General features: G+C 35.8%; 1 protein-coding gene across 1 annotated transcript in view; it reads right to left on the bottom strand.

Annotated features, from left to right (window-relative positions):
* Window positions 1-23,490, bottom strand: part of NCAM2 (neural cell adhesion molecule 2) — a 151,941-nt gene that overhangs the window by 7,017 nt on the left and 121,434 nt on the right. Inside the window, exon 15 of the mRNA XM_086616061.1 lies at window positions 2,999-3,203. Within this exon, the coding sequence (XP_086472187.1) occupies window positions 2,999-3,203 (205 nt within the window). The remainder of the gene's footprint in view (window positions 1-2,998; window positions 3,204-23,490) is intronic.

Raw genomic sequence — 23,490 nt, 5'->3', positions numbered from 1 at the left:
TGTGTTATATTTCCCCCATTTTAGAAACAAATGTTAGTTTCTCACATGTAAAGTAAATGAATAACCTTTGTGTCAAGTGGACAATGAATTGTAAGGAAGATGGAGCAGTGAGTATTGTCACTACATTTTTGTTGACGATATGGCCATAATACACAAGAGCTGTTCACTGCTACAGAAGTATTAATATTACCACTAATTAAAAACTTGCGTACAATTTTGTTCCTGAAAGACAGATCAGAGGTTACCAAAGATACACCTGATATTTCCAAAATTAAACCTCTTTCCGTGTAAATAGTTCACCCCTATTCCTACCATTAGATCCAGGAACCGTATCCTGGATCTTTGTCAGCTGCAGCCCAAAAACACAGGGTAACTGAGTTACAGATGAACAATCACTTTTATATTTAACATTTTCTGGACCTATGACGTTCTAGAGAGCAGTTAGACTGCTATATGCCATAGGAAAGATGAGTAAAATGCTTGTTTAATTCCTGTCTCACATTTTTGTATTGTTTCTGAGAAGACAGTCATTAAACAGGCTGTTACAACTACAGTATTCCATTCATTCAGGAAGTACCTGGAAAACTCTACCATCCTCTGGTAGGTATCCTCAAATAAAATCTTTGTAGGGGAATAAGAGTGTAACACAGATAAATGTGTAACCAAGAAGTTGACTAGGGGATGATTCTAGATGATACACAGCTACTTCAAATCTGTGAAAAGATTATGGATCATAGTAAGACTGGTGGAGGGAGTAATAGGTTCTACTTGGTTTGTCTGGACATCTACAATTTTATAGACAAACACACATTATTGCATAACCAAAAGCCTAAAAAACATGTTATTAGCAAACAGGATTCACAGAGGATTGAGGAATTGATCTGTACAGAAAGTACAAACTGCACGACAATTAAAAATTCCACAGACAGGAAAGCGATTTGTAGGAAACATATTATGTCCTTTCTGTTCCAGGTGGCTGTGTGTATGTTACCTGTATTGTATCATCTACATTCATTGCATATGGAACATAATTAACAACTATATATATCCTACAATCAAAATGTAACAAAGAACTATACCATAAACCCATTCAAAAATGCAGAATGCAATTGACATTATCTAAAAAGGAAATGTCAGTATTGTTCAGGGAATGGCAGTTGGTATGAAATAAATTCAAATTTTGACCCTTCAAGCCTGTCTTGAAATTTTAGCCTGATTATTTATGCCAAGACCAGTACCAAATATTTTAAGATCTGACTGACTGAAGCTCACTCCAACAAGGAAAGAAATATCATTAAATAAGATAGTTGCACTTGCAGAAGTGTCACTGAGGAATTAATATTAAGTGACCAGCTTTATGCTTTTCTGGGACAGCATGGAATGGCATTTGGGCATGAGATGTTGACAGTAAGGTACAAACTGCTGTCAAGTGACATTTGCAATTTTAGCTGCCTAAGGTCTTCCCATTCAGAAAGGGTCTGTACACCAATTCATACTTGGTCACTTCTTCAATTTGAAATTAAAACATAAGCTGATGTGCTGTGCTCAATAGGAAAGGACAGCTGAGTCGGAGTCAGAAGCTTCGCATCTTGATTCTATTGACCCAGACATGCTGGCTTCACACAATAGGAAATAATGGTGTCATTCTTTCTCTTACTGTAAGCTGCAGCATTTTATGGCATAACTTCTATTCGGAAGCATTATTTGATGTAAATACTGTGTGCCTGCTTATGATTGTTTTTGTTCTATGGAGCTGTTTCCAAAGAGGTTGAGAACCCAGTCAAGGAATGTAATCAAGTTACCTAAGAAAGACGCGGTCTCTGAATCCCAAGAGCCAGAACTATAACCAAAAAAGACACACCTCCACTACCAGCAATGAAGAAGCCCAATACAGCTACGAATAATGAGGGCTGTCAAATCTGATCTGCTTTACAGGCATCTGGGGAAGGATAGGATCTGGGAAGCTGCAGGAGAATGAACTGCAAGGCCTGACTATGGGGAGAGCTACAGCACACAGAAATTGGACCAAAAAGTGTTATTTAAACCACACAAAGACAGCATCCTCACAGATATTATAGTGCATGCATATGAATATGAAGTCTATCAGATGAACATAAAGAGGAAACAATGTATTTTTTAGTCTACAAAAAAGGAACTGCCTAAAACGAGGGACCATAATCTTCTTCAGCTTACATTTTGAAAACCCTGTAAATGTTAGGTCTTCAAAGCACTAGTATTTTATGCAATCAGTACTTGAACTGTTTTGCCAGAGGTCTCACTATCCATTCTTATCATTTAAGGAAAAATATTTGCACATAACGATCAGTTCATTCATATTTGTCTGATGAAGTAGCCAAAAGTATTTGTGAGAATCAGGATTGTTCTTTCCCGACTTATGTTTAGCAATCATTAACTGTTCCTATGAAGAGCAATCATGCTCACCAGCATTTCACTCACATCCAACCCTATTTTTAAAAATTAACAATACTTTTTATTGTTAGCATCTATGGGCAAGAAACAAGATTTTCCATCAAGTTCTATACCTGAGAAGAAAAACGCTTTCACAGATTTTCCATAATACCATGTCCTGTACTCCCAGATTTACCGACACTATCACAACAGCATGCTGAGTTTTCAGGTATTAGCAGCTCAAAGATGGATTGGTAGAAATGGAGTTACAATGATCTGTTACCTGTTCCTCATGGACCAAATATACCTATAACTATTACTGATTTATGATGGATTTCCTTTGTGTCAAGCTACACAAAGAGGCCATCTTAGAGCAAGGCATGGTAAATGCCTTATATTTAGTCCATTTTTCTTTTAAGGTAACATTTGACCACAGACAATTCTATACACTTCAGAGGAACACTCTTCCAAGTAATAGAAACATTTTGTGAATTCCCTTGGCCACAGCACAAAACAGCCATAAAAATGCAAGTTGGATATCCAACTTTTTCTTTTAATGAAGTTTCCAAAATATGTGATTAATACTCACAAGTAAGCTGCCTTTCCTTCTTCCAGTTCTTTACTTTTTCCACTTGAACCATTCTTTCTCCCACAGATCCTCCTGGTGATGCACATTAGCAATCCACATTGTCGTACAAAGAAGCAGCTAACATCAGTCACAACCAGGATTAACAAAAGGGCTGCCACTCCCAGGCCAATGACAGCACCAAGTCCAAGTCCATTAAAGATAGTGTCTTGAAGGAAAGAAAACCAAAATTTATTAATAAAATTAATCCCAAAGATTAGCATTTTCTAAAGCTTTTAAGCTGTAGGCCAGGAGGCTAAAGGATGTTTAGAAATGAACCATTCAGAAATTTATGGAAATAAACAGTCCTGAAGATGAAGCATGTATACGAACTGATTAAAAAAATCACAAAAAATATCTTTTCTATAGAATATTTTTGCATGGCCAAAATTCCAATATGGTCACAGAGCATAAATGACATTTTTTAATAAAAAATAACATCACATCTTAATATTCTGAGACTGAGAGTATCAGTATGCAGCTTAAGAAAAATATTCAAAATGTTCAGCATAATAATAGTGGATATGTTGTCATTTTTCACATTTCAAATATAATTAATTAGCAGTAGTGCTAAGTAGAATCACTGAAAGGTTTACAAGAGTGCTAAACCAGTATTTATTCTTGCAAAGGTCATTTTTTGAACAAAGTAGAATGAAAAAGTTTTCAAAGATGTTAATTCAAGCTATTTAATCTGCAAGCAATTGCACACGTTTAGTCTTAAATTACCATGAGGAAAACCATGCATATAATTAAATGATTATAGGGTTAGGACCTCATTTTGTATAGTGTCGTACCTTGAAAATACATTCATACACTTCAAAATAAAAATATTTCACACTCAATCTTGCTTTCTGTATTTGTATTATGAAAGCTGATGCTTTGCTAATTTTACTTCATTACAAAACTCAGAAAAAATATTTTAATGTTTTGACTCAACTGACATTTCCATGACAGAAAACAATGCTACAGACTGTTTTGCCTAACGTGATTCTCAGAAGAACAGCAACTGTTGTGTTTGTGAACTCAGATAACCCTTATAAAGGAGGGGACTTGTATCTGATCAATAAACTAGGGGGAAAAAAAGTGTCATAGAATCATAGAATGGTTAGGGCTGGAAGGGACCTTCAAAGGCCATCTAGTCCAACCCCCCTGCAAGGAACAGCTCAGTAAAGGTTCACACTTGTTCAAGAAAGTGTCAGCCTAGCTCAGAAATTAGCTAGTGACGATCGCCTGGTGGGATGCTATGTCTTGAGCAAACTCTACAGGAGAGTGGAACTGGGTTTTCTGCACCTTGGTGTTGTGCAGCAGCATTGCCTGCTTAGTGTTACCGTGCCTTGGAGGGATGCACGAGTCAGCAGGGCAGTGGTACATTTCCATTTGCAGCTGTAGCTATGTCTGTTGCCAAAATAAGAGCAAGATTTTTCTGACAGGAGATTACTTGAATATTGTTGTAACAGATAACAAACCATAATATAATGTAATATAATACAAATATTTTAATGGGGCCACTACTATCCTTCCTCTTTATTTTCTACCTTTCTGATATATTGTGGGCTGTTTTCAGGTTAAGAATATAATTTAAGATTTCATACTTTGCTTAACTAATTTATACGAAAATATCTATTTACCTTTACAAATATAATTTGAAAACTATTTTCTTGAGGACTTCCAAATCAACACAAGCTAACAGAAATATATGCTTTGTTAGTCTATGTGAAAGAACTCTTGAATGGAAAAGTAAAAACTTTTTTCAAAAGAAAGGGAACATTTTACTTCTTATGCAATTGATTTCCTTGTCTATTGTATGGATTGTTTTATTATAGAACTATTCTTCAGAATGTTATTATGCAACAAGCCAGAATTCAATGTATATATTTACACGGATGGATAGGCAGATAAACAGGCAGATCGTACTTCAAAGTTATTTTCCTTTCTTCATAAAGACTTAAAAAATGCTATATAAATAACAAAAATAATGGCACAGCAATGAAATGATGTATCATTTATTCATTGCCTTGTCAGAAAGGTTGGAATTTGACATTTCACATGAATTCATTTCCTTTCTTTATTATAATTTCTGATACATATTCCAAAACTCACTTTATCCATACATCTACCCGTCTTTTTCAGGACTTCCTTTCTAAATTTCAGTCATTTGTGTTTAGCAATCCGAATTGTCACAAAGCTATAAATAGGCATTTAATTTGTTTATTGAAAAGCTGATATGTTTCAACAGTCATAACACCAGTATATTCTATAGACTCCAGTTCTAGTGACCTTATACAACAAAATTTTCCTCTCTATACCTTCTTAAACATTAAATAGAACTGTGGAGGAGAAAAACTGGGGTCTTTTAATCCACATTTTTAAAGGGATTTGGGGTTGTTTTGTTGCTATTGTACTTTTAGGATTTTTTTTTTTCTTTTTTTAATGCAGTGTTAAGAAGCCTTTACCATAGGGAGATACATTTTTCACTGATCCAGGCAGCATTTCTAGTATCACTGGAACATTGTGATGTGACAAGGTTCCCACCTTGACTGATTCAGTGACAAGAAAAGCTTACACAATATTTTCACTGGCAAGTGAAGGAAATGTTTATAGTAACAACGTTGTTCCTTTGTACAATGATATTTGTATTCATTTGCCATAGTTGTGGGAAAGACTTTGTTTTTCATTTTTAATATTCTTGGTATTGGTGAGACATCCAAGATCTAAGTATTTGACTGTTACATATTTTTCTGTCTCTTTATGATTGATAATTTCCTTTTCATTTAGCATTCCCCATCCTTATCACTGCCCTACTTGTCTCAAGTCCTATTTTTCCTACTTGCAACCCATTTGTTCATACAGGTTTCTGTTCCACATTTGAAGGTCAGATTTCTTATGATTGCAAATACTTTTCCAAACATTACATCTACATGTCTGTCCTTTACCTCCCACATCCCAAAGAGAGTCAGGAAAGTGGCCACATCCTGAGGTGAGGCCTGAAGTATGGCTGTCGTCAGCCTTCTCGCCTCTCTTATGCTCTTTATGTCCTTTCTTCTACTGAAGATGGGCAGAAATTGGACTGGTCTGTGTTTTAAAAGCATTTGTGTTATAGTATATTTTTAATATCAATGAAAATATTTAAAAGAAATTTTCTAGAAGTTGCGCTTTGGTTTAATTCTGTTCTTGCTTAAATTACTGGGACTTTGTACTGGTCTATCTGCTCCTGCAAAAGTCAGTTGTAAAACTACTGTCAATAACTATTAAAGCAGACCTATGCTTGTCCTGATTGCTTTCAAAAATCATACCTTAATATATCTATGGTATCACAATAATGTGAAATTTTGTCCTAGTACCTTATGACATTAACAGAAGTACTAATTCTGTGACTGGATAAAATGTTAATATCATACTACATACAGAGTTTCAACCAACTCTGAAAAACATCTTTGTTATCAAAAAGTTTTGCCTTAAAATTGAGATTAGCTTTACTGTGCCAATTCTTAAACAATACAAAAAAAAACCCCATTATAAGTAGCAATGATTTTAAATGCAGTTTTTTACAGTGTTCCAGTATATACCAAATGGACTCAAAAATACTAGTTCCACTTTGTGCTCTACAGCAATAAAGTATTTATACATTATATACCTTCTTTTTCTAGTTGAAAACACACTTATTTTAAAAAGTAAAAGTTCAATGTTAATGTGAGACAATCAGTTCTTAACAATTTTCTGAAAAGGTTTATTGTATACCTGTCTTAGTAATCTAATTGCAGTGGAGCCTTTTAAAACAGTTCGAAAAAAAAAATATGCAAGTTCCATAGTTCTGACTGAGTTTTAATTATAATTTGTCAAAAATATGTTAAATTTAAAATAATATGCTTTTCATTGTATAGAATGTGGCATAAATAACACAATACACCTTGTCATGATGATGAAGGAAACTGCCAACTTTAAACAAAGTCACTTCGTTCATCCACTTCTTAAAATAAGTGCTTATCAATGAATACTTGTGGAAATAAGATTACAAAACTTTCATATTGTGCTGGTTTTGACTGGGTTAGAGCTAATTTTCTTCATAGTAGCTAGAATGGGGCTATGTTTTGGATTTGTGCTGGAAACAGTGTTGATAATGCAAAGATGGTTTTGTTATTGCTGAGCAGTGCTTACACAGAGTCAAGGCCTTTTCTGCTTCTCACCCCACCAGCAGTAGGCTGAGGGTGCACAAAGTGCTGGGAAGGGACACAGCTGGAACAGCTGACCCCAACGGACCAAAGGGATATTCCAGTCCCTATGACATCACGCTCAGCATATAAAGCTGGGGGAAGAAGGAAGAGGGGACGTTCAGAGTGATGGTGTTTGTCTTCCCAAGTAACTGTTACGCATGATGGAGCTCTGCTGATGACTGAACACCTGCCTGCCCATGGGAAGTAGTGAATGAATTCCTTATTTTGGCTTTCCTTGTGTGCACGGCTTTTGCTTTCCCTATTCAACTGTCTTTATTTCAACCCATGAGTTTTCTCACTTTTACTCTTCCGATTCCCTCCCCCATCCCACTGAAGGGAAGTGAGTGAGAGGCAGTTACTTGCCAGCTGGGTTTAAACCACAACACAGAAATGTAATTAAAAATATTGAAGCAAGTTGCTACAAATGTCATGGAAGTATTGGCAATTTTCAAGTTCTCGCTCATTCAGTAAGTTGTATGTCTAACTTCTAATAAAACAATGGAACATTTTTGAACAAATCATTATTTGAGTAATGGGAAAGAGCAATGAAGAACTTTGGCAAGTAAAACAGAATTTCCCAGTGAAGATAAATAACTGGAAAGATACATTTTCTGGACCCTTAAATGTAAATTCAGAGTTAATTCCTTTAAGGAGTCTCTAAAGGGAAGTGGGTCTAAAGAGAGAACCACCATCTACATATGTACACAGAGTGCACCTGTACATGGAAAACTACACCTATTGCTTCTGCACAAAGAGACAGGAATTTAATATGCAACATCCATATATTCAGACTGATTTTAAGTGAATGTATGTCCTTCAATGTGATGGAATTTCTCTGTACACCTACAGAACCACATTGTATATATTCCGCTGCTGGTATAACAAAAAAGTAATTGCAAGTGTTATAATAAGTGTGCTGCTTGGGCAGGGGAAGCTGGACAAGATGACCTCCAGAGGTCCCTTCTGACCACAACCATTCAGTGATTCTAAGTTTTGTTGAAAAAAAATAAGCTAGCACCTTTTTATGCCTTTCTTTCCTTCCCCTCCTCCTTAGCAGGCACAGATTAAAGGAAAGATGAATGATTCTACATAGCCCTTAGCCTTTTACACTCATTTGCATTTTTAAGGAAAATAAACAATGATATGAAACACTTCCCTATGCTCTTAGGGTAGCACCTGGCAGTTACATTTGAATGGGTGGAATTGAGTGTGCAGGGATATTTTGCATGTTTGTCCTTCCTTTCAGGTCAGTCTGAAACTAGAGTAGGAACTGCTCTTCAGCTGAAGTAGTTGAAAATTATGAACTAGAGGATGAATTTGAAAATATTGCCCTGGATAGTGGCAGAAAAAAGACATGCTTTTTGTTATCACCTTCTAGAAGTGCCCTGATGTATTGACTCTTATAAAGGCTGTCGAACCATGACAGTTATCTCTGCACTGCCTATGAATGTTGTCTTTTATTTTCTATTTGATCTGGAACTTTTCTTAGCATCAAAGACTTCCAAAATTTATGCACTTATTCAAAACCTCTAAAAAGATAGAAAACATAGATCTTATAATTACTATCCACTGAGGAGCATCCAAACAATCATAAAGTAGTACCATTATGTAGTAAAGTGTAGTACCATAATGTAGTAAAGTTAAACAGTTTATAAGGGTGGAAGGCCAAGACCATCACCAGAACAAGAACTGTGAAGCTCAAGATCTGGAGAGTGGGAAAAAAAGAAGGATACACATCCAAACAAGCACATCATGAGAAAAAAACCTGCAGTAACAACGAAAGGATTTACCCAAAATGTTATAGAATTCCAGACAGGTAATATGCATCTGTAACATAGGTCCATCCCAGATATAAAAATGTATACAAATACTATGAGATGTGTGTCGGAGGCAGGGTATTGCAAATACCTAAAGGACGGTTCTACATTTCAATCATTGCATTTACTTATTTGTTTCCAGATGCTTTGAAATGTTTCCTTTTTTTTTTCTTTTTCCTAATCTTTGTGGATAAAAGTACACTCAAATTTGTACATAATAAGTGGAAATAATGTCTCAATTGATAGCAGGTAAAAAAGGAGTCATTCCTCTTCTAAAAATAATTAAGTCTGATATTTGTATTTCACTGTCTTTTAACGCTTTGCATTTTCTTATATTGAAAATGGATATATCTGATTTGTGGGACTTGCATAACTTTGCTCACTGCCTATCAAAACGTCTTCCTCCTTTATTTCCCAATAGGAAATGTCCAAGAGGTGTTTAAACACAGCTGTCGTGTGCTCCAGCTCCTTTGGTGTGGGTGATCACAAGCCAAGGACTGTGTGGCACCCAGCAAACCTCACAGGTTATAGGTATCCAGAATGAACTCCATCTTGGGTAGCATGTGAGGGCAGCGTGTACCCTGCATTTTTAGTGAGAATGGTATGATGCTGGAAGACTATGTTAATTAGAAGAGAAACCAACTCTTAGCTTTGTACAAGAGATTCGCAGTACTACACACTCCTGTGCCTTACTGAGATAAAAATCACGGGAGGCAAAAAGGAACAAACAAACAATGATCCCTCCCCCATAACCAAACAAGCTTCAACAATTTGGCTGCCACAAGCAGAGCTCCATGAGCTGCTTCTAGCAATTTAAAACAATAAAACTTAGCTTTTGAGCCAGGTAAGTGCCCACCAGCTACATGTCTACCTTCAAATGAAATAAGAAAATCAATACAGTTGCAGCATCAACTTTTAAAAAACTATTATGATTTTATGCAAACATTTACTGGGGAAACGTATGATGCAGAAGAGACTATGACAGTAAGTAATATTCTTTTCTATCCCATTCTTTAATACAAAAAGATGCTAGCAAGGCAATAGTCGACATTAATTTTAATGCTTTTTCTTCCTCAGTGATTTTTCCTATAACTTTCTGCTACAACAGATACTGCTGAAGGGCAGTGTAGAAGCACACGAGGATATGTGCTCTGTACTGCAAAACTGAGTAATATGTTCTGACAGCTATGCTTGACACATAGCTTTGAAAATAAGGCGACAGTATTATTGATTCTGATGTAACTAACTAACTAAAGAGAAGGTTTCCTCTAACTTTCTTCTGCCCATAAATGACATATCTTCATTGTCTACCATCTCTAATGACATCTGAGCCCAACTATAGGTGAGTTTCAATGGTTCCACTGGCAGCAAGAGGAGCCCTAAAGAAGAGGCGGTACGCCATAGACAATAATGCACAGGAGGGATAGGTATTCACAGTCACGAGAGTTTGTGGTGCCATCAGGATTATCAATTACAGGAGACATGAGCTACTGAAATGAGCATGTCTAAAATGGCATCTACCAGAAATGTTGTGCTTTTCTGATGCTTATCTGAGTGAGGGAGCTTTTCTTTATTATAGCAGAGATCCTCTTGCCAACAAATTTTCTGAAATTTTTTTCCTCTAAATTTTATAGGAAAATTTCTTTTATTATGACTCTCTCTGAGTAAGCTGGACTTGAGTTCTCATTTACTCTAAAGGCCCTTTACACGACTTTTCATATGAAGGTGTCATAAACAAGACGTAGATAGAATAGCTAAATAAAACAAATGTTGTAATGTAAATAGCAACATTTACATTGTGCCAAAAATGTCTTGTCCGTGTCTGCTGAGGGATAAGAAGAGAAAGGAAAGAAGGCCATGTTAACTAGAAAAAGTGTCCTGGGTTGTGAAAATATTATTCAGAGTTGTGGCTTATCATTTTTTAAGCAAAGTTTTAAAAATTATTCATGGCATCATGAAATTATCTCCAAGCAATCTCAGAAGCATATCGAATGTGCCTAAAGAGTTATCGGGTAGCTACAGCCTCTTCTTTTACGTATTTACTCAGTCACTGTAGCATATATTTTTTTACCACTGTCTATTTCTACGGGAAGCCCCAGAGAAAATTGGGCAGAAGTACTCATTCTTTCTGTGGGAGCAGCAGCCACACAAGGCCAAGAGAGGAAATACACTCTCAGGACAAGCTGCTTCACACTTCAGGCAGCTGATCACTACACTTTTCCTGGTATTTTCAGGGCAGAAAGTGGGGGAAAACCTCCAAGACTTTAAATGTGTTGGAAAGTAATGCTTTTTCTGTTCGAGAAGGAATAGCTAATGGGGGCAGAGAGAGCCCAGTATTGAGGGAGGAGAGGCTGCATAACGACGGCAGCCTTGTGGAGTTTGTGGCATCAGCTCTGCAGACAGGTTTTAGAAGGCCCTGGGGAAATTAGGAGGTTTCTGTGCCCCAGGATCCTCCATTCAAACCGACAGAAGATTTACTGCACATCTCTTGGAGGAATTTCTAAGAATCTGTACAGACTAATTAAGATTGACATGCATACTGAAAACATACAATTGTATGTGGTTTCAGTACTGCTATGACATAAAAGGTTAAAATTATTTTAATAGTGTTTTTTAGGAGAATTCAAAATCACGCTGTGCATACACTACAGAGACCTGAGAGATTTTTGCATCTTTATACTGGATGACAGCTGTAACCAGAGTACTGTAGTCAGGAGACCTGAAAAAAAGTCCCATTATGTTGGGATTGTATTTGAATTGATAAAATATTTCAGGCTTAACAGCACTTTCTTTTAGCTCTTTAAGACATAGGTAAATGCAATCACAATAGTTTTGAGAAGTTTACTTGGAATAATATTTTAAATGCATAATTATGTTATAGCATTAGCTACAAAAAGTGAAGTTTAATTTTGAGTCCTGCATACAGTACATGCTTGTACTTGAAATAGTTACAATGGTACAACTGCAAGTGCCAGCAGAGTTGTACTTGGTGTGAGTGTCGTGTACCAAAATAGTTTATCCCAGGATAAACTGTTTGCCTTTTGGGATACAACTGTTTAAAGTAGGCAGATTAAATCAGTACGGATCAAGTACTCAGGCTGCGTAAGTATAGAGAGATTTCACATACTTGCTCCATTAGTGGAGTAGCATGGCAGCCACCTAATATGAACCAAACTAAAAATTGGAGAATTCTAATTTTAATGATATTTGTTTGTTTGTTTTATTTTGGGGGTTATTTATATTCACTATTGGATAAAACACTGAGGTTTACTGTTGTAACAAAAATATTTACATAACATTAAAAAAATCTCTTCAGTTACAAAATACGTATTGTAGATAGTACAAGAAAAACAGCGTTTATCAGTAATAAAGAAAATACAGATAGAAATGCTTTAAGTCAGTTTTCTTTATTACAAAAACGAAGACAGAAGTTGCAAAAACTAATATGAACTTTGAACAACAGATGAAAGGCACAAAGTTACATACATTTCTTGACACTGTGTTTGGAAAGATGCTGAGGGACATTACATTTACACAATGCACCCATTCTTCAGGGAGAAAGCAGAGAGATGACAGCAAGTCCTGCATGCATGGAAGAAATCAGTGGAGCAAAATGGTAGTGAAACATGAACGAGATGTGAAAAAAAAAAAAAAAGGCATTGTTTCACAAATTAAAATAAACTCCTTTATATCCAGATCTTCTTCTTGCCTTTCATACTGTTTTTGAAAACAGAAACTTACAGAAACTGCAGTGCTTGCAATATTTTTCATAGAAGTAGTTTTTAGTACATATTTTCAAATGTAATTCTATTGGACATATACACTCAGTAAGATTTACTCTGCTTGTATTACAGCTCACTTAACATGTATTATAATTAAAAAGATAGGAAAATAACATATTCACTAGAAATTGCCTCTACAAAAATGTCAAACGTAAAATAAATAGCAGAACTATTAATAAGAATATGATACAATGTAATGGGACTATGGTGATAAGAATTACTACTACAGTTTTTCAGGACTTTAGACCATACAAAAATGGATAAAAATCGGTATTCCTACCTCAGTAGCTTGATCTAGTTCCTGTAAAACATCTAAACTCAACATAGGTCTCAAGCATACAGATTCCATACTGCTACTGCTTCTAAATAGGCAAAGCTGGCAGATTGTCCACACTTGCTATTTGAAACTATTGGTTTTATTAGGATGTTGTCATTGGAATTACAAGGAATAGGATTTTCCCTGTGAGTTTCCATCACTTATACATTAAGCCTGATAAATATGTACCAATGGAAAACCGAAGATTCCTTATATCCCTGGAGAAATGAGATGGATGAAGTACAACGTGATAAGCTCAAATGAGTTCTAGATGTAGCAAAGATTTCAGTGAGGTCACTATAGACCTCAGAAGCTACATCTGTCTTGATATTGTTCAAATTACTTCCTAAAAGTACGAGTTTTTTCTTTTTCCCCTAAAAATCCTGAAAAAATTAGCAATTAGAAATCATCAACATACTGGACAGTGGGTAGAAGATAGGAGAGTATTAGCGCAATCATAAATTGTATATGAGTCTCCATTATCTCTTTTAAAAAATTAAAATTGTTTTGTTGGGCTTAATTAGTTAACTTTACATTTGCTTAAATACGTGAGTGGAACTATTAAATTTATTGAATGAGGTCTGCATGCTGGAAAGATAATACATGGTAAGGGCCAGGAATCTAACTGAATATTGGTCATATGGTAACTTATTTAATTAAACCACTATATGTGTTTATCTTTTAAATGTCTATTTTTCACAGGCATATTATACTTTTTACATGAGCGCTTGGCTTTATACTTCCACCACAAAGCTAAATGGAATGTTATTTTGTTTCTTGGTAATAGTATGTTTTGTACACCTCATAAAACCACACAGATGGATAAATTTTATTTCCAATATATGCAGTATATGTGTCTTTCTGGGAAATATTTGTTCTATTTAGCTAGACAGCACTTTATATTCTAATAGCCCTACTGTAGTAAATGAAGAATCACATGTGAAGTTGTATTATGTAAATACTTTGATTAAGGAATAATTTCTAAATGTTAGGAACTTGTCAAAACTCTGGAAATAAGAAAGACAACAATTAAAATCTGATTAGGAAAGAAGCCAACCTTAGACTCAAAAGGCTGTAAATCAAAACATTTAAAAAATACTGTTCCTTAGAGATATACTGCTATATCGCAGAACAATCATTATTCTTTTTAAGTTTCTGTGCCATCAATTTGAATTTAAGGTGTAAGTTCAACATAGAATATTTTAGGACTTTGGTCTTACAGACAGTTGAATATTAGCATTTCAAAATATGTGACAATGTTGAAAAAATGGTAACATTTTACAGTGTCAATCATAAGACCTAAAATCTCTTTTACAATTACTACATTTAAAGGAACAAATGTACTTATCTAACATTTAAGTACTAATGACAGCAGAATACTAAATTCAATCTGTGAAGACATTTTTATGATTTTAATACAGTTTAAACTACAATTTTAAAGCTGTTCAGTCTGTATCTACCAATTATAATTTAATTTGCAAATGTCTCTTTTCACTTTTTCCTCGTTCGTATCTGTAGAAAGACAAGATTTTTATATCTTCTGTGTCTTCCTTCAGATTGTACGAACTATTGTTAAATAATCTGGTTCTTATTGTTTTTAATGATAGAATTATGAAACATTCTTAAAGAGAAATACAAACAAAACTGCATTAGTTATTCATCTCAGGAGACATATGACAACCCAAGGACATTATTCTCTTCCTCTTTTTCTTTCTCATTACAGAGGTTTTGGGACACTGCCCAGAACTGCCTGGCTCTGCTGTCATAGAATGCCTATAATGTTGGCTTAACTCATCCTCTTTGGACTTTGATGGGAAGGGTAGGGTCAAAAAAAAAGGATCAGATCCAAAGTACCTGATAATCTCAAAATGCATAATGCAGACGAATATAGATTGGAGCAGACCTAAAATTTCTCTCATTTAACAGGAGAAACTTATGTAGTTTCCAGATGAAGATAACATCAGTTGGAAAAAAGATAAGTGATCCACATTTGTCTCTTTATCCCACTGGCATTGTGACACTAAGGATAAAAGACAACTTGCCATTTATAATGTATGTTTAGCTTTTAAAATTTCTCAAGGATTTTCCTTACCTCTTTCACAATATGTTTGGAGAGTTCACAGTCGATCACTCTCTGTGCCCTAATTCCCATCTTGTCTTCTCATATATCTGTCTGTGATGTTAGAATGACTTACTAAGATAACAAATCTATAACTGGCAAAGAGCACTTAAAATGTTTAAGAAGAAGAGGAAAAAGATCTAGAAATTTTCATTTTTCTACTTTTATACACATCTGTAGTAGTCTGTCTTGCTTTATTAAAAAAGTGAAAAGAGACAAGTATATGACAAGTAAAATATGTAATAAAAAGTTTAGCAGGACAGCTTTAAGGTTTCAAATTTTAGGAAATCAGGAAAATGCTGCAAAATAAGGACATAGCAGAATCAGACTGTCTGTGCAACCTTAATGAGACCCGATGTATGTTGCATTGCTCTATTCAAGACCTTTTAATCTAGTGGCAGGTGCTCACTAGTTGTGATTGTATCTGCAGTTTGTCTTTCTTTATTATTCAGAACAGCACTCTATCTTCATTTTGTCCGCAAGAGAAAATTCTGTTTCCTTATATGCTAGGAAATAGGAAAATTCTGTTTCCTTGTATTCTAGTCTCTGTCTTACAATGGGATCAGAATGCAGAAGGGACATGACTACAGACAACAGCCTGTCGAAAAAATTTACTGCTCCCATGGTCCAACAAGCAGCCTCACTATTTGTGCACCACTGTGCTCCTGCAAACTGAAAAAGAGCTCCTGGGAGCAGGTCGTGGTGTGCTTGTCCTGAAGCACACTCAGTGGAGATCAAACAATTCACTGTTGACCAGTTGTGAACTGAGATTTTCTGAGGCTTCTAATGAGGCCAGAATTGGGTAGAGGTTTTTTTTCCTTTGGGAATACAAGCAGGATCTACATACTACATATTTGACAAATGTCAGTTCTCTGATTATGTACTTGCAGTTTTTTTGGTTTGTTACCACAGGGAAAAAAGTGACAATAACAACAACAAACATTTTAACTCCCTGGATGTTAGAAATGGTTAGAAAAAAATGAAGCCTCTTGCAAAAGTTCCTGCCCAAAGTGATTTTTCCCCCTAAAGAAATTTAGCATAAGCAATAGCACTTGTCATTTATACTCAATTGAAAATCTATTCTCACACCTGAAATTTTTTGGTAACCGTTATATGTAACTAACAGTTCCAAATCCTCTATATCACATTTAAAGAGAAAAGTTTAATTAAAAAATATAGCTTAATGTTAAGATCCCTATCGTTCATTAATTATTGTCTGTAGGTTCAATAAGCATTTTATTAAACAATAAACAGTATTTTTACTAAGAATAACACTTATAAAACTAAACAACAAAGTCAATGTGTATATTCATATTGTTTGTGCATGGAAAAACAGGTTTTCACTCAACTGACTCTGACTGGGAACCCAAAGTTTTGACTCTTAAAAAATTAGAATAGAAATTCTGTTTCTTCACCATGCTATGCCAATGATCATGTCACTGCAATTCAGTTAAAATTAATGGCATGACATTAGGTTAAAGTGATAAACGTAGTGTCAAGGGCCACGGATGAAATAGTGGCCCAATGTCATGGTTTGATGTGGAGGGGGGGGTGGTTCTGGTGGCAGGAGAGGGGTTTTGCTCCCTGCGACCTCCCCGGTTTTGGAACCGGGTTAGGCTTAGTTCTGGCCACCAGATCAGACTGCCATCCCCCTCGGGGTTGAGCCAATAGGGCGCCTCTGCAAATTGCCCTATTTAAGTCAGGACAAGGGAACTGGAAAAGGTGCTTTGCCCAGGATCGAGCAGAGAAGGGAGGAGGGCACTGCCCCCGCTCCCTGGCTCCTGGCCGGGCAGCTGCCTGCGTTGGGCCGGCGCCGCCCACGGAGAATGGCGGCGGCGGAGCCAGCTGGGGAACTCGGGGGCACCCCACTCCCGGGGTGCCCACTGGGCTGAGTTCACCTGGAGAGGACTGAGATCTGAGAGAAACAGCCGCATCGACAGCAGGTCAGTGAGGATGGAGCGGGAGGAGGTGTGCCGGAGCCGAGTTTCCCCTGCGGCTGATGGTGAGATAGCAGGCTGCCCCCCTGCAACCAGGACGGCCTCGGTGGAGCAGAGACCCACTCGCAGCCCGTGGGGAGAAGATGCCTGAGCCTGAGGATGGTCGTGTTGGGGTGCACGACAAGGCGGAGAGGCATCTGGAGTTTGCGTGACGACCCACGCCGGAGCGAGTGGCTACAGCTCCCTAAGTACCCGAGACTGTGGTAAAGCCCACACCGGAGCAATCTGTGGGGAAGGATTGTTTCCAGTGGGCTGGACTCATGCTGGAAAAGTTTGTGGATTTTTCCTCGTGGGTAGGGGATCCATTGGAGCAGGGGAAAAGGGTGTAAGGACTCCTTCTCCTTTAAGAAAGAAGCAGCAGTAACAGCACGGAATGAACTGACCTGCACTCCCCCAGTCCCTGCCCCCTGTGCTGCTGGGGGGAGGAGGTAGAGCCGGGAGGAAAAGGAAGGGGGGGGGGTGGGGAAGGTGTCGGTTTTAAGATCTGGTTTTGTTTCTTTCTGTCCTCTCAAGTAATCGGTTTTTGTTTCCCTTTGTCCTTCTAAGTAATCATTAATAAACTGTTTTGCTTTGAGAAAAGCTCTGCCTGTTTTGCCCAGGACCATGGTTGGTGGGTGCTCCCTCTGTTCTTGTCTCAACCCTCAGTCCCTTTGGGTTTTTTTTCTCTCCTCTCTACTTTACTGGAAAAGAAGAGACTGTGTGAGTTTTAGTTGCTGGATCAGCCTAAAACCACTACACCCCACTTAACACAGCGAGAGATTTTCTACAGATCACAATAAAGCCAACATTTTTAGAACGGCGTTTGCTTGAATTCAAGCTACTTCATTATGCTAAAAATGTAATTTTTTTTAAAAAAAGTATTTCTGTCAATAAATTAAGTCTTCAGATTTACACACATGCATTTTGAAGACATACTACTTGTGACATAAACCAGTTTTCTCAAATGATTATTTGTTTTAGATGAGAAGAGGTTTTATTACTGATGTTTTAAAGCAAAGACTTCCAAGAATAAATTGCAACTAGCAAAACTGACCATAATCACTGTTTCTAAGAAATAAGAATATCCTTTATACTGGTGAACAGAAATAAAAACTTAAATTTGACCAAATAATTTCAAAGTTATAAGATAATGGTATTAAATGCCAAAAGAAATTAACTATAAGTGAGGAAAAATCAATATATACTGTTAATTTATTATTTTTGTCATGTTTAGCAACAATTTGAAGGGAAGTATCTTAGAATAAATAAATAATTCTGCCTTGGATCTAGAGTATATTGCTTTCTTGGGTTATTCGGTATGCAACAGAGGAATGAACTACAAACTTAGTCAACTACATAAACTCTAAAATCAAATATATGCAGTGAAATGTCTATGTGGATTCTTAATAAATGAACTTAGTTTTCTGAGGTCTTGTATACATTGTTCTAGTTGCAAAGCTTGTAAGTCATTCTTTTAACGTGTAAAATAGGTAAAACTACATTTCTCACTCTTTACTAAAAGTCAAAATTGAGCCTCCTGGATCTTCAGGACTAACAACTGCCATGAAATGGAATGTGTCACCATTACAGGCACAAGAAGCGAGTTTGGTGGGCAGGGACCTATTTTATGTGCTGAGGCATGGTTGCAGAGGAAGACAGAAAAAGTATATGAAATTAAATACTATGAACTAAAGCAATACATAGATTATAAATTAGGGAGGAAATGTTTGTTAAAATCCATTAGAAAGTACAAAACATGTCTATATTAAGCATAAAGTTTTAAAGTACATCATGGAAGAGGCCAGTATAAGCACAACTCTGTGAAAAAGATTAATACAAAATCAAAATGCTCTATGAAAGACCAATTGATGGTGCCCCTGGAAAGGCATGTCACTCACAATGGTAAGGTCTATGCATAGATTTCTTATAAGAAAAATATAGTTGATAAAATAGAATCAAATCACACTGATCAAATTCAATAGGTCACATTCTCCAACTTCTGTCAGACAAGCATCATCCATTGAATTGGTCACAGAACTTTACAATGTTTCCAAAAAGCCAGATGAAGAATTTTGCATGCATAGACTGAAGTAATCACACTATTTAGGATCTTAACTAGGAATGGAAACTTTAGAACAGCTATAGAAAAGTACAATTTTTTATACATGTCTGTGATTATTTTCCTGTAAATATAAAATTAAGAGGAAAAGGAAGAAAACATATTGCTTGCCTTATCAACAGCATCAAAACATGCACCAGAAACTTATGACTACAATGAAAGAGAAACCAGCAGCATTTAGCTGCAGGGATTGGCCTCCATTTTCACGTCTAGTAGCTTCACAGCATCTATCTGTGTGGATAAGAATCGTTACAGTAAATCACGATTGTGAAAAAGAAGTAAATTTGAGAAAAAAGTGAAAAAGTTGATTAAGCATGAAAAATAAAGTATCAAAAAGAAAAAAGTGACAGTGGGAAAGAGAAAAGAGAAAAAGTAATTCATTTAATATTTACATTGTGCCAAAGACAATCATTTGAAAGACATTATTCTAATAGAAATGTCAAATTATGATTAAAGTGTAAAGTAAATCGTAACCATTGAAGTGCTCTGGACAAATCTGGACAACAAAGCAGCAACATGTTGTGCTCCACAGTAGCCAAAGTGGTAAACATTTTGGTCTAACTTTAAAACAATTTATTTAAGCACTTAACCTGGAGCATGTGACCAACTCTCTTGTTTCCTCTTGAGATTCAAAAATATTCAGCCAAGCCCAATCTAAATACAATCTTTCACGAGCCTTTCATGCTGGAGGTACATGGAACTCGGAAAACTACAATGCAACATCTATCAGAAATAGTGAATATTTGAAGCAACAACAAACACCAGCCCATAGGCTGAAAGAAGGAACTGTAAAAAAAGTCAATAATTACATTAGAAGGAGATTCTCATCATGCATGGGGATAAAGAAGAGAGAAAATTTTTTAGTTGTTCCTTCTTGCCAATAAGTTTATCTTGTTCCTGAATTACTGTACGAGTTCAGGACAGATCACTGTCAAAACTGGCATTAATAATAGGGACATAAGTTCTCTTAAAATATGAATGACCAATGCAATTAGCACAAGCAGCTGGGTAATTAGATACTGACTGTAATACTAAGGTGGGAACAAAAATAAGTTCCTTTGCAAAACATGGAACTTAGATATTCAAGTCCACACAGTATGTCTGGATACAATCCAATGCAATATATGAAGTTCGTATATGTATTTTCTACTAACATTTAAGTTGAAAGTTCATATTTTGGCAGATACTACAGTAAAGTTTATGCAATACAGTGTATGTTTAAACATCTTAATCTCCTTGACTGGATTTTTTTTTTCAGCTACAGTGACACAGTAACTAGTGCCTAATATTAGTGTTAGGCTACCATTTCAAAAGAGACTTCAAAAGAAATTGAAATGTAGAAAATCTTGCGTAGTATGAACAATAACCTTGGTTACATCTTAATTTATCTACTTTAAAAAGAAAGAAAAGAAAAAAGAAATTGCAACGGAAGTAGATGAAAACTGTTAAGCTCTTCATTTTTCATTTAAACTGTAATATATCTGTCCCTTATTATAATTAAGCTTTAAAAGAATTTATTTAAGGTTAAAATCAGTGTAGAGAACAATTTGTGACATTTTAGCACAAATATATTGTGGTATGTCTTTTATGCTAGAGAGCTCACAGTCTGAAGAGAAAGGCAAGTGGTGGCTAAATCAGTATCTCTTTCCACAAACACATGATCAAGACATGCAGAATTTAAGTGCTACCCAAAATTAAAGCGTTTTTTAGGTTTTAGGATTTTAATCTTTCAGGGTTTTTTTTTTTTTGCAACACTTATCGAATTCAGCTTAAATCACAGAGCTCTTGTTTTGTGAATATGTTCTGGTGGGAATCTTGTCTTCAGGATGTGGATGCATAATGTTTAACCAATACATTATCCTCTTATAACATGAATGTCCCTTTTCTTGCACAAATATACATCTGAGTGTAGGTAACTATCAAGTAGAAAAGACAGCAATATAAATAAACTAATAACTAGTATGGACTTAAACGCATCTTCACACATATTTCTACTGTGGTGTTTTCAATGATACACATTTTAAAAGAATTTATGATAGTTCAAGCCGTTTAAAATTCACAACCATTTCTTTTTATTACGACTTAAATAGTTTGGTCCTTATATTCATAGCAAAAAAATCTTTGACACATTAAACTTCCACAGTTATTTTCATATCACAGCTTTTAAATATGTTTAGAGAATATATCTAAAAATTTAATCTTCTAATTGGCACTTAGGGGTTTTTTAATCATAAAGCAACATAATGCTAGCAATTCCTATAACAAATATTCTAAGTGAATAAGAGCACCATACTTGCAAAGTGTGGCCTAGCACTTCAACATTCAACATCTATGATGATTTTCTTTTTTTCTCATAGCATTCAAAAAAATAAGCAAACTTAAAGTCACAAAGAAAAAAAAATAAAATCAATTCCTTTTGAAGCAGACGTTCTGTGAATACAGAGTAGCTCTTTCACTATTTCTTGTTTTCTTCTAGAAAGCATTCTATTGCTTTTCTAGTATTCAGTGGTAGTTAATTTCTGTGACAGCTATACTCTAAGAATTATATTTTATAAAAAAAAGGTTGGGTTTTTTTTGCCTATGAACATCTCTGATGGTACTAATAGTGTAAGACTTTTTGTCTCTCTGATTCACATCATTTAAGTTCTATCAATTTTCATAAGCGACTTCTATCCCTTTTTATGTAAAAACTGCTAGTCTTTAAAGGGAATTGAGCAAACACAACTGGTTCTAGCCTACAGCAAGAACATGCCCTATCACTTACAACAACGTTCATCTCCAGGATTTGATGAGAAATGGCTCTTACTCAGCAAATTCTAGTACTAGTTTGCAAAACATAAGCAAGTAAGTTTAGAGGGAGGCTATCATCTTTCTGATGTTTCAGATATTAATTTATCTGATTGGTGTGATTCCTATGAACTCCTGTGCTCAAAGCATAAGATCTCAAAGGCACACTTAATCTCTTCCCTCTACTGTCTTCAGAACTTCAGAAAACAAACAAACAAAAATTCTGCCAATATAGTAATACATGCCAAAGACTTTGCTTTACACTTTTAGCTCAGAATTATGATCTGAACAAAAGTCAGACAAAAGTCTTCAAGTTCTAATTTTGGAACAAAAATATCCTTCAGCCTATAAGGAAATTATGCAGGTAACTTCACAATGGTAATGCTGCAGCTCTTCCTTGCCTTGGGAATATGATCAGAGCTTCAAGGAGACTAATATCCTCAAGGCTTTTCTTTTTGACTACTGCATTTTGTTTTTCATTTTAGATTTAATCAAAAACCTAATTACTCAAAGCTGTAGAGACAGACTGAGGAACCTTGTAATGCACAAAGTTCTACAAAAGAGGTACCCACTATGCTCTTAAAATTTCTGATCCTTGGAATGGAAATTTTGCCTTTGGAAATATCTTCAAACCCCTTCTGTGCTTTTTCTTTCTTGGTTTAAATTGGTTGTTGCTATCCAAGCCGGTGCAAAGATCAAGGGTCAGAAAGTTACACTATTCTTTCCCAAATGATTCCAAGTATTTTCCTTACTGAGCTACAAGAATTTTACTTCTATCTTCAGGCATCTATTTTTAAAAAGTATATGGGAATGTGTTATTTTTGAAGCATCTGCTTTCTGGTAAATTTAGTGAAATTGTCAACTGCATTCCAAAGTTATCACAAGACACAAATTGATGGATGTTTGTGCAGGTATATGCACGCACATACATGGACAGGCAGTGTGGTCACAAGCTATAGGTTGAAAATCAGGCCAAAATGTTGTTTATGAAGAATCAGTACATTTCAAGACATTTAAACAGGCAGTTGAAAAGCAACAAGTAATGCCTTTTAGTCCTGGCTTAAGCAGCTGTTGGAGGCCTGTCTAGTTTCTTCTATGGAAAGAGACTGCAAAAAAAGATGACCACTAATCCTCAGGATTCTCCTATTTAACTTTTAATGATACAATGTAACTTTCCCTACAACTAGGAATAAGTACCAGAACCCAACTGGTGCCATCACCCCATAGCCAACTCTGCCTCAGAATGTGGCCCTGTTCTGAAATAACACATTGTACCTGAAAAGGGCTTCTCTTCAACCGAGCTACACATGATCACTAATGACTAACTTT

This window comes from Tauraco erythrolophus, chromosome 1 (genome assembly GCF_009769465.1).
Source record: "Tauraco erythrolophus isolate bTauEry1 chromosome 1, bTauEry1.pri, whole genome shotgun sequence".
In the NCBI taxonomy this organism is placed as follows: domain Eukaryota; kingdom Metazoa; phylum Chordata; class Aves; order Musophagiformes; family Musophagidae; genus Tauraco; species Tauraco erythrolophus.
The sequence above is the reverse complement of the archived record's forward strand: the minus strand, read 5'-3'. Positions and strand labels throughout refer to the sequence as shown.